The following is a 12,334-nucleotide window of genomic DNA, read 5'->3' on the forward strand; positions in this document are numbered from 1 at the left end:
CTTTAACGTACAATTCCCTAGTCGATTTGATAATCTCAAATGATGTTTGTTTCTACTATACTTTTTATTTATTTTTTTTTAACAGAGGCTATTACTTCAGGGTGTCTTTTTGTACTGGGGAGTGAGATGCGTTGACTCCTATGTCATGTTTAGCTGGCACAGATGTCTTTCCCCAGGCCAGGAAGGAAGAAAAGTGTTTATCTCTGCAGCTAGCATAGATTTCTGTTGCCAGGAGAGGCTGAGCTGGCTGGTTCTTTTCCTCCAGAATCCCAGTGTGAGAAACCTGAAACCTGTCTACAAACTCAGATTTGCCAATTAACTTTTTTTTTTAAATGTATACACCCACCTGATTTTCTAAAACTTACAGCAGTCTTGTACAACAAAGGCATTGTAGCCTAAGGCTTTAGAACAAAATCCTGATTATTCTGTTTCTTTTTCTCCACCTCTTCCCCATTCCAATCATGTAGCACTTAAGCTGTTATCAAAGACTGAGGTCTGGAACTTGAGGATTTGGTTAATTCAGTGAAACGTCTTTATCTACAAAATTTCAATTACATATTTTCTGTTTAAATCAAATTTTCTTCATGTTGCAGAAAGTAGTATGTAAAGTGGGTTTTCTTTTCCAATGTAGGGCTTTATCATTCATCTGTCTTTATAGACATTGAGATTCTTGGTCCCCCCCCCCTTTTTTTTCCCCCTTTGTTCAATTTTATATAATTAATTTTCCCCTTTAAGTTTCAGTTGTGAACAGTATTCTACACTTGTGTAGTACTGTTACCTGCTGTTAAACAGCTGCCATGTTTGACTCTAAAAATGGCTGAACTTCTATGATGGAGGAAAATGAATTCTGTGTATATCTAATCTGTGAAGTAGTCTATATAAATGTATAGCGGATTTTAATACATGCAGTTTATATATGAACTATAGACAAACTTTCACACAAATGGATAACCAAGAATTTTTTCTCCAAGTTTCAAAGGTAGAGAATGATGAAGATTCTACAGCCTCTAATAGCAGCTTAGTCAAGTACCCTTGTAACTGCTTTGGAAAGCCAAACACAGAAATAAAGGTCAATAGGAAAACCACATTTGGAATGACAACTCTAGTTTTGACAGATCTCAGCAGTAAATTCACTCCCTTAAAAAATGACAGAGGTGATAGCCAAACGCCAGATGGAAATTCTCACTGTGACTCTCCAGGAAACTACAACTATTGCCAGAATAACACCTGCCAGAGGAGTGGGGAAAAGTATGAATTACATTCAGCAAACTCACTCACTGCAGTAAATACAGCATCACCCTCCCACCATCAGGCTGATTCTTCTAATCCAGTGAGGAAGAAACAGAAGATTGATCATTCATCCTCAGATTTCAAAAGTAACGTGAGTTTGTCAAATAGGTATGTTATTTTCCAAAACTTAAACAAGCTTTTCATATAAAGTGCATCAGTCTAATATAAAAATAAATTTGCTAACTGGAAATTAATGTAAATCTGTGTTTGGGGGGAAACTTGGTTTTGGCCTTTGATGTTTTACTTTAGGAACCTAAGCCAGTTCACTTATTTCTTTTGTGCTGGTGTGATTGAGCAACATCAAAACTGCTTGCTGTAACTTCAGAAGGCTCAGAGGCAGAAGGGCGGAAAGCCCAGGGGGAGACATTGGCCTGGAGATGGAACAATGTGTTCCGTGGAAATGAAGCAAGTCAGAGAGTTGAGTGAGAGTCGGGGGATTTGGGGGGGAGAGAACAAAGCCAAAATGAAAAAATTCACAGAAAAGGAAGAAAATAAGAACAGATTAAAAAAACAAAAAGGAGACAGCAAAAGGGGATTAGGGTATGATGAAAGTGTGCCAATCTATTACCATTAAAGGCTGGGAACCACTGAGTTGGCGGATTCTGATACATTTATGTCAAAGCCTGACACAAACATGTTTCACTGTCTGCAATCTTGTCTCCAAAGAGACAGGCATTAGTGGGCGAGCATTGCAGGAACAATGTGATTGGGTGCCTTGGTGGATGAACCAGTGCTTCCCACATCCAAGAGCCCAGTATGTGATCACACTGTAATGAGAGAACTTTGAACAGTATTTACTTAAGTATTGCTTCCGTTCCACTGACATTTCCAGAAATGATAGTGATAGTAGTTGAAAGAGATGGGATGAAATATCTTCACGTTTTTGGGGACCAGACTATGGGATATTATTATGTAGGTCTCCCTCTCTCGTGAGAGCCATTCCAGAACAATTAAATAATTAAATACTAAGTGGGCCAGAAAGAAAAGCAATCACTATATAGTCCAGTAAAATAGGGAAATTTATTCCCAGTAAAATTGGGAAGAAATCTCCGTATCTCACAAGAGTGTTTCTGGCACTTGGATATTATATATAAGGACCCACACAGGTAAAAATGAATGTAGCTTACAAACACTGTGACTTAAAAAAAAAAAATCATATTCTCTTTCTAATTTTCAGGTTAGGTACACTACATAATGCTGCTAGACCATCAGTTTAAGGAACATAACTTCAATGCAGCCCCATTCTGATTAGCATCAGCATTCTATTGGGCACAATCAGAACACATTCATCCAATAAAATACATACTTCCAGTGGCACTTCCACTCAATGAATTGTATAAATTTCAAACTCCTTTGGTGTGGTTTGTTTCATTTTCCTTTGACTAGTGGCAGTAATGTATCCTGAACAGCAACTGAAAATGAGCTACTCTAGAAACACTGGAACCAGTCACAAAACTAGCCACCAGTGCTATTTTTCCCTGGTAATCTCTGGTCTCTGTGGTTAATTGGATTGTAATTATATTATTCAGTGCAAACATCCACTGGGACTTGGACCTGACTTTTGTCTAAAATGAAAATATCTTTAATTGCCTTGGGGTGCAGGAATTCATTCATTCTGGATGATTTAAAAAGTATAATGGTTCCAATATTACTTAGATTAAAAAAATGATCATTTAGGCAATGTTTTGTTTTAAAACGAGAACTAATTTTATAGCAAAGATTATCAGGCCACAGCAGTTATTTCGTTATATTTTGCACATTTAAAAGCCAGATTCTCAGTTCTAACTGGTTAGAGAAATCCATCCAGTGATGGGCATGGAAGGGCCTTTTGAGCTCCTTTGTTAAAATTCACTACGAAATTTGAGAAGGTTGGAGTGATAGTTCTTCTTCTCATGGAGTTATTCCATCTTTGATACCTGCTGGAGGTGACTTATTCCTGTGAAAAAACAAAAAACACTACTACTGAAGACCTCTTTTTTCATTTTATTTTTTAACTGCTGTTGCTGCTGCTGCTGCTGCCGCTGCCTTGGGAATTGGACAAAATTATTATATTATATATTATATTATATTTTATATTACATTCACTTGACAAAAAAATAAATATGGTTCTACAAGGTCATAAACCCTGCTTCAAATTGCACAAGTTAAACATTGGCCTGTTCTGTCACACATATTCAGTTTAATTTTTCCTGGACCGCATATAATAAATACTTTTCAGAACAGCTTCAAGGGATGCAGTCAATTTGAAAATCACACTTGTTTGAAAATTTGTGACCTACTCTAGTTAAGAGAAATATCTACGATTACTAAAATGGAAATGGGTGAATGGGGAAAATATTTCTCTTCCAGTTTGTTTACTTTATGCATTTGACAGCACTTATGTCCAGACTTCAGAGGTGCAGAGCAACCCAGATTCCCACTGGGGAAAAAAAATCAAGCTTTTAGCATCTGGTCAGTTTCATTGCAGCCTGATAATTATCTGAACTCAGCTGTGGTAAATCAGCATGGATGAGTCAGTGGAGCTATGCTGATTTACCCCAGCTGAGGATCAGTCCCATGATCTTCTGCACTAGCAATTTACTTCATTCACTTTACCTTGCTGAAAGATCTATAACACATCATCAGAAGGCAGAAAATTCATTATGAAAAGTCAAGTAGATAGAGCACCTTTTAACTTATTTGTTTGCCACGTGGTGTTTCCTCCTTCCTTGGTTATCTTTGAGTATTTTTTTTTAAATGGGAAAATAAGTTAATGAATTTGTTAGCCTCAGACTTCTCCTATTTGCAAGTACATGTGCACTTAGTACACGGGGCTTATCACCTCCTAAAGGGAGGGGGAAGAAATTTTTCTTGAGAGCTCGTTAAAAAATTGAGCAAATGACAATGAGTTATAGACCAAATACCAAAGATAAATTCTGCCTTTTGCTTAAATATGTATATTCCCATTACCTTAATATTGCAAAGTAATTGGCCAACAGTCATATTTTAAATGGGGTTAGATCAGAGGTTCTTCTGTACTACTGTGATTGTATCCAAAGAGACCATTAGGCTCACCAGTGATCTTCACCAGTCTTCCAAACCAGAGGTTCCAACATGACCCTCTGTTGGAAGGTGAATGTTTGTAGACGTTCCCCACATTTAAAAATAAACATGGTGGGCTGAGCTCTGAACAAACACAGACCCTGATAGGACAAAATGCAACCAGGTTGGAAGCAACTGAGGTGGTCAAGGGAGAGAAGGGAGACATGGTAACAGTAATGGGAACACAAGGTTACGCAGATAACTTGTGTTGTGCATAAAATGCTTGAAATTTCCTGGTCAGATTTTTGCTCTTTAAGGTAGAGATGAATGAATCTCTTACATTTTCACTAGTGGAAGGCTGTTCCACTCCGGAAACATGACATGTAACCTGTACCTGTTAAAACAGATTCCTTTTTTCTCTAAAACACTTTTAAAGAAAACTCACCTAATTTAAACTGTAGGTAACTAAGAAATATGCCCTTCTGTGTTGAATTCAGATACAATCTCCAACTATTCTTAATAACAGTAGGGGAGAACAAAGCTTCCCTACCAGCTTTATAAGAGAAGTTTCCGCTCAGTCAGCTAGACAGTTCCTTGTTGGAATATGATTGGGATCATTACAGTAGATTTGATCAGAGTGTGGAAAATTTTCTCTAAAGTGAACAAGTAGGTAAAGATCCTTGTCTAAGCTATTTGTGATGGTTTTCCATTGCATGAGAGACTGAGAGAAGATGGTAACTGTAATCTTTCTTGCTGCTGAAATTCAGGATGTTTTAAACTAGATAAAATCCGACCCATAGTGGGAAAACTGGTATATATGTAAAAGCCCTGAGGTAAGACAGCTTCTAGATGTAGATTGGAATTTACTACATTTTTTTTTTTAGAAGTTTAAATTTAGCATTCAATGTCAGTGAAATCCATCCATTTTATATATAAAGAACCAAAGGGGTGGATTAGAAAAATTCTATCCAGCTGTCACTCTGTGCAAAGGTACATTATTGACAATCCTGTTTTACAAGCAGGAGTGTGTGTGTGGGGGGGGGGTTGGTGGTGTAATCCCTTTAATATTATGCAGGAGTTATTTTGTAACCTGTCATTACAGTGAACATCGTGTTAACATGACAGATGGTATTTGTACCTTAAATGCGGTCAGTCCTCGCTGCAGTAAACACAACCGCCTCTGCAGTCTCAGAGTTGTGAGAAAGGAGGGAGAAAACAAGGGCAGACAATTTTATACTTGTCCTCTACCCAGAGGGACTCAGTGTGACTATTTCAAAGTAAGTACAAGATCTCGGGCCTTAATTTTAAGCTTCCCAATGAAACTATTATTCATCAGTCAAAACCCCCTTTTTTGCTTTAACTAAGTCCTTTTTTCTCAAATATTTTTATGTTTTAGAAAGTATGAATAATACTTACATTAATACCTAATGTTCACAAATTCATATACTTTCCTATTTATTAAATAGAAAAAAAACACCATGGAAAATGGATGCGATTCTGGCCAATTGTTTTGTTTTGTACCTGAGGAAGGTTGGATTGTTGTAGATTTTAACATTACTATTATTCAAAAGTAATGTCTGAGGGAGATCCCACTTTGGCTACATCTATGCTATCTGCTAGGCGTGTTTCTCCTGCTCGCATACATATACTCATGCTGGCTCTCATCAAGTTAGTGCAAGTATAAATAGCAGTGTAGACGTGGTGGCAGCAGAGGGTATGTGCTCGGTCTGGTTTAGCCATATCTCTGCAGCCACCACCCATACCATCACAGCTACACTGCTATTTATACTTGTGATGGCTCAATGAGAGCAGGGGAATCACACCCCTAGCTTGGAGTGTAAACCTTGCCTGTACACATTTCAATTACTACTGAACTATTAGTAGTAGTGAAGAATCAGAGTATAACTGTGTATGCATATTTGCAATCTTCTACATCTGAGCACTATAGGAAAATGAAATTTTATCTTAGATACAATTTCAAAAGTAACCAGGTCCCACTAACTTTCAGCGTGACTTAGGCGCCAAAGAGCCAGAATTTCAAAAGTATTTAGGTGAGGTGCAGATAGTTACCTAATGGGATTTTCAAAAGTGCCTTAGCAGGGTAGGCACATAACTCCCAGTTCACATGCTCAGTTCTTGAGGCTATCACTCGGGTAAAGAAAATGTGTGTACCACCTCCGGAGTGTGGTGAATTTAGACCCATTGTTCTATTGCACTTTGTACATGGGGTGGGGCAGACTGGTGCATTTAAGTCAGTGGCTTTAGGACCATGTGACCAAGAAAGATTCCCCCTCAAATGCCACAAGTCTAATTAGTAACAGCAGTTGCTTCCCTTCGTTATTCTTAGTAAAATGAGGGAATTGCAACTTAGACCTATTGATCTACGCATGTGACTGTCAGGCCACTGAGAAGAACTTATAACACAATAATTCATTTGCAACACTCATCATTCAGAAGAAAGGTGCATTTTAATACCAAGTTGAAGTAATTTACTGTAACTTCAGTTATAGCTATGGAAGTCAAACTACCTGACTCTAAGAAATGAAACCTGCAGTTTTAAGGGGAGCTTTTTTTTTTGATTGCCACTTGCATGGCTGAATGGAGTGGGAGGGCTTATTCTGTAGGTCTGAATTTTTGTCATTGGTCCATAAAAAGGAATTTAACCATTAGACACAGTAACACCCATGGTAAATTAATAATTTCTCTTTACAGTGGGCAGACTTACAGTTTCCATTCTGCAATCATGGGAAACGCTGCATTATGAGGACAGTGTTGAAGATTGGGCCTAATAATGGAAAGAACTTTTTTGTGTGTCCCCTTGGGAAGGATAAACAGTGTGATTTCTTCAAGTGGACAGAAAATGGACCAGGAATGAAGATTATTCCAGGATGTTGAGATTTTCATCTATAGTGACATTGTACTTTTCATACTATGTGTACTATAGTTCTCTGCTCCAAAGGATATTATTTTAGGAGATTCATTCTCAGGTGACATTTCACAATAAAATTTTTGCCTAGATGGTGTTTGGAAAGGAGAAGTGTGAGGTAGGGGTTAGAGAAAATTTTATTTTTTGTTCATTCCTTGTCATTGTAGCTGTTTTATCTAACTGTAGCATCTTTCAGAATTAGCAGTTAACGTATCTGGCATTCTGAAAGTTAAACAATGGTAACATATCATTAGCATGCTAGTTTCCTGGGAGAAGACCTAGTCTGAAGGGGGAATAATGTATCTGTAATTAAAATGTAGCTGTCACTTGCAGTTTGTGATGTATTGTAATATTCTGTCAGTGCAGTATTTTTGGTTTTGATTGGAGTCTGTCTGTTCCTTATATAGGTGTCGCGTTAGTTCCTCAGCATTTCAGGTGTTCAAATATTTATTGTTATATGTGAACTTCTCATATAATGGAAGGTGAAAATTTGGCGTTCAATAAAATTTAAGAAAAAAATCACTCTTTAAATTTATTTATACAGATCCATGTTTAATAGTTCGTTATGAGGATCACTATTTGTACACTTAAATCTTGTCATACTTAATGAGTTCACTATTGTTGGCTAGACTTGTAATAGAAGACACTAACATTTGTTTTATAATTTTACAAATCTCTCTAATGGATATTTTAATCTGTCTTAATGCCTCTAGTGCCACTTAATAGACCCCTGAAAGGATGTTACTAGTGTGTTATTGTATAACAATACTAAAGACCCTAATTCTGTTGTGATTCACAATCAGTGTAAATCCGTTAAGCAGCCGTGCTATTTATTCTTAACAGCTTCTGGAAATTTATGTTTGCATATGTCATGTCTGTGTGGCTGTTGTTCAGGATCATGGAAAAGAGGAAGAAATGGAGGGAGTAATCAAAAAACCTTACGCTTCCTCACTAAAATATAATCTGCTCAAAGTAGTAAGCAAACTAAAATCTAACTAAAGCCTCAATTATAAAACCCTGTGACCTTTGTTCCACAAAGCACTAATGCATCTTTATAATACAATGAAAATATTAAATTACATAGAAAATAAGAACACGAGTAAAAGGTTTATTTAGGTGACAGACTACTAAAGGGACAATGCCTTCATTTTACAGAGTCTCCCTTACCTCTTACAACACTCAGATCGTAAAAATTAAAGCCTTTAAATTTTGTTCAACCTGTGTTGTCAATTTTACTTTGTGCAACCTGACTGAAGTGCAAAATGAAAACAAGTCATTTGTCACTTTCTTGGTTCTCCTGCACAGGCATAATTCTGCAGTGCTTGAGTTGTAAACACTTCAAGGAAATGACTAAATTCAAAATAAACATTTTTCAGATTTTTTTAAAATAGTAGCTTAACACTAGCTTATATTAAATTCTTTAAAAAAAAAAAACAACAGTAATTTTTGGCACTGTCCATCTTGCTAACAGGGTCAACCTTGAAACTAGAACTGGATGAAACTTTTCAAATTTCGACATTTCAAAAAAAGGACGAATTCTTGAATATTGACAAAAGGGCAAATTCTTGAATTCTTTTTTAGCCAGTTTTTAAAGCCAAACTAGTTGTTAAATGCTATGCTATACAAACTGAAACAAATGCATCTCACTATTTTTAGGTTAAAGGATTATAGTTGTTTGTACCTTATTGCAGATTTTTTTTCGTGCCCTATTCCAGCAATTTGGGAATCCATATAGAAAAATATCAGACTTGAAAGGCTAACAATCTGATCAAAGAGCAGTGAGCTACAGAAAGCAATCAAATATTAATTTGCTTTTTAATCAGAATTCCCCATTGAAACAAGTGGTCAGTCCTGCGTAAACTGAAGGCATGATTTGCACCATGCATAACATCAGCAGATCAGAAAAGGGGCTTCTACTCTTTAAAATGTCTGCTTTTAGGATCTGATCCAACATCCAGTGAAGTCAATGAATAGACTCCTAATGATTTCAGTAGGTTTTGGATTAGGCATTTAATACTGCTATTTGGGCAACATTTGAAAAAAGTCTCTTGCTATAAATTGCAGAAAGCAATTTAGAAATTGGAGCAAGAAATATGTTAAACTAAATATTTTTTCATGGTTATTGGCTCATCTCTTTAATAATGAATGTTCACGAAGCCTGAATAATTTAAATGTATTAGAAATAAGTTACTGCATTAAAAAACTGCATTATTTTAAAATGGTACATGTTGTATCAAAGCTTGCAGTTAATTTTTTTTATTATCGTAAAAAAGCAAGCTCTGCTGAAAGTTTATTTCCAGGACTTTCCTATTAATAGCCAGCAGTGAGTATAACAATTAAACATATTAGCACATTAAAGCCTAAAGCATAGACTCAAACATAGCATCAAAGGGATGTCCTAGGATAGCCTACTAAGTAATGAGAAGTGACTGCAGATAAGTAGCTTGTGAACAGCTGCATAAACTCAAGTTTTGTTTTAAATCTGAGGCTTCACACCAACCAACTCTGTGGTTCTACTGGGGGAGTGATTGGGCAGAATGGCCTCCCTGGCCTGGACCCGAGAGGTGAGTTGTTATTGGACTTCTGTGCTAGTCATGGATTGTTCATAATGAATACCATCTCAGAACACAAGGTTGCTCATAAATGTACTTGGTACCAGAGCACCTTGGGCCAAAGATCGAGGATTGACTTCATAGTCATCTTGTCAGACCTGAGGCCATATGTTCTGGACACTCAGGTGAAGAGGGGCAGAGCTGGCAACTGATCACCACTTGGTGGTGAGTTGGATTTGACGCATGGGACACTGGGCGGATAGACATAGGAGGCTCAAATGATCCGTATGGGTCACCGGGAATGTCTGATGGAAGACCTTGTGCGGAGAGACTTCAATTCCCACCGCTGGAAGAACTTCTGCATTCTGGGTGAGGTCTTGGACATCGAGTCTGAGTGGACCATGTTCAGGGCCTCAATCGTTGAGGCAGCCACGAAAAGCTGTGACCTGAAGGCGATTGGTCGCTGTCATGGTGGCAACACTAGAACCTGCTGGTGGACTCAAGTGGTGAGGAAATCTCTCAAGTCAAAAGAGGCCTTCCGAGCAATGCTTGTGAACTGGACTCCTGATACAGTTGAGAGGTACCAGTTGACTAAGAGGGCTGCGCCTGTGGCAGTTGAAGCAAAAGCCGCTTCCCATAGCCCCCATTGGCCTGGAATGGCAAACCACGGCCAGTGGGAGCTGCGATTGGTCAAACCTGTGGATGCTGCAGGTAAACAAACCATCCCGGCCCGCCAGCAGATTTCCCTGACAGGCCACGTGCCAAAGGTTGCCGATCCCTGGTCTACATGCTTGGCAATGCTCTCTGAAATCACTAAAGTGAGGTCTTCTAGGGTTCATACCCTGCTGACAGCTCATTTGGGGGATTCTTACATTTGCATTAGTGTGTTTCTGGTTTTTAACCTGGTTTATTGTATTTCTTAAACAGATTTTCACTATGAAACCTATTACTGTTTCAGTCATGGCAACACATGAAAACAAAACAGGTTTTTTAGATTTCAGTACTTTATCAGAAATGTTGATGGCTTAGGTTACATGCTGGTTTGAAGGTAGCAGACTATGATAGCAAAGCTTTGAGTGAAAAGGGAGCCATCTTTCCCAAGGATAGTTTGGAACTTAAATCCCACTGAAAAAATGAGAAGAGGTAGCCATCTTCACTAGGAGTCCCTGAGGAAACTGTTTCAACTTGTATCTGTACACAGATAGGAAAAATGGGGTATGCTGAAACTGGTATATCAAGTTGTTATAACTACAAGCCCATTATACAAGCTCCTCTTTAAATAAACATTTTCTTTTCAATGGATGTGATCGTCTAGTGCAGTAATACTGTAAACAGAAGTGTAACTAATTTTTCAAATTATCTGACCTGCAGCATCACTCTTAAAGGCCAGTCATTCAGCCTTGTGCAGGAACTAGGGTAAAATTGTTTGAGGATAAGAGCAAGGTCATATTAGAAATGAGAAGTAGAATATTTAAATCCAGAAAATGCTAATGTCATACCCAGTCAGTTTTATGTTAGCACGTTCTCTATTATTTCATGTTGAATGTACAAGGGAGTAAGTCTTTGGCTTTGAAAGGAATACTTGTTTTCCAGTGTATGACATACTGGTTATAGTCAACACATTTTATACTTTAGCCTCAGGCCTTTATCCTCTTTATTTGGATTGATTTTATTACCATTTATTTTCTAAGGGCCATGTACTGTTCTCCGACCATACACATAACTCCCCTTTGATGTTAATAGGCATTCCACAACTGGATCGAGGGTAGTCAATGGCCTTTAAGTTCATAATTCACTAGAGAAAAAAGAGGCAACTCATAAGATACCCACAGTATATATTCAAAATTTAAGAAACTATTAAGGCATAATTGTGACAAAAGGTTTTTTCCCATTCTACTGCAGAGAGATTCAAGTTTGAGCTACATATTAAAAAAAAATGCCTTTGCATGCAAAATGCAAGTTGCTCATAATGTTTTCCTGTAGCTATAAAAAATGTACATGAGAACTCAACATGTAAACCCTAGTATGAGAAAAATTGTGGGTGAAATTTCAAGGCTAGGCTTAAGACCCTTGAAAGAGGGCATGCTTTTATCTCTGTTGGCTGCCCATCCCCATAACATCCAAGCACCTTTCAATTAAAATCAAAAGTGGGAGCTAAGTCCCTGTTTCACTTCATGGAGTCTCTGGCCCATCTCCCTTTTTCAGGTGAAAACTCTGCCTGGGGTAAGGATTTTGATTTTGTAGATTTTATGTCAGTCACTTGCCTTACAATTAGAGGTGTTTTAAATAAAACCTTTGTGTAACTTGTTCTGTAGGAAGCAAGAGATTAAAAAACCATAAACCCAACAACACTAAATCAAAAGCAATTTTAATATTTTCCACTGTTGGAAATATATTTACTTTGCTCTAAAAAAACAAAAGCAATTGACTGCTGCCATATTTTTGCTTATGAATTTTTGCTTATGACCTCTCCTATAACCTCCAAAACACTATCCCAAACAAGAATTACTATATAATGGTAGCTAATAGGCTTCTCGGTGGCTTA

The 12,334-nt window shown here is 37.5% G+C and overlaps 1 protein-coding gene across 4 annotated transcripts in view; it reads left to right on the forward strand.

The window, feature by feature from the left end:
- The window catches only part of NEIL3 (nei like DNA glycosylase 3), a 46,620-nt gene extending 38,864 nt beyond the window's left edge, over nucleotides 1-7,756 (forward strand). For all 4 annotated transcript variants that reach the window (XM_034772515.1, XM_034772513.1, XM_034772514.1 and 1 more), the window contains 3 exons: nucleotides 972-1,398; nucleotides 5,414-5,588; nucleotides 7,024-7,756. In XM_034772515.1, coding sequence (XP_034628406.1) covers nucleotides 972-1,398; nucleotides 5,414-5,588; nucleotides 7,024-7,206 — 785 coding nt within the window. In that variant the 3' untranslated portion in view covers nucleotides 7,207-7,756. The remainder of the gene's footprint in view (nucleotides 1-971; nucleotides 1,399-5,413; nucleotides 5,589-7,023) is intronic.
- Nucleotides 7,757-12,334: the final 4,578 nt, after the last annotated feature.

The sequence above is a fragment of the Trachemys scripta genome, chromosome 5 (assembly GCF_013100865.1).
Source record: "Trachemys scripta elegans isolate TJP31775 chromosome 5, CAS_Tse_1.0, whole genome shotgun sequence".
Classification (NCBI taxonomy): Eukaryota; Metazoa; Chordata; order Testudines; family Emydidae; genus Trachemys; species Trachemys scripta.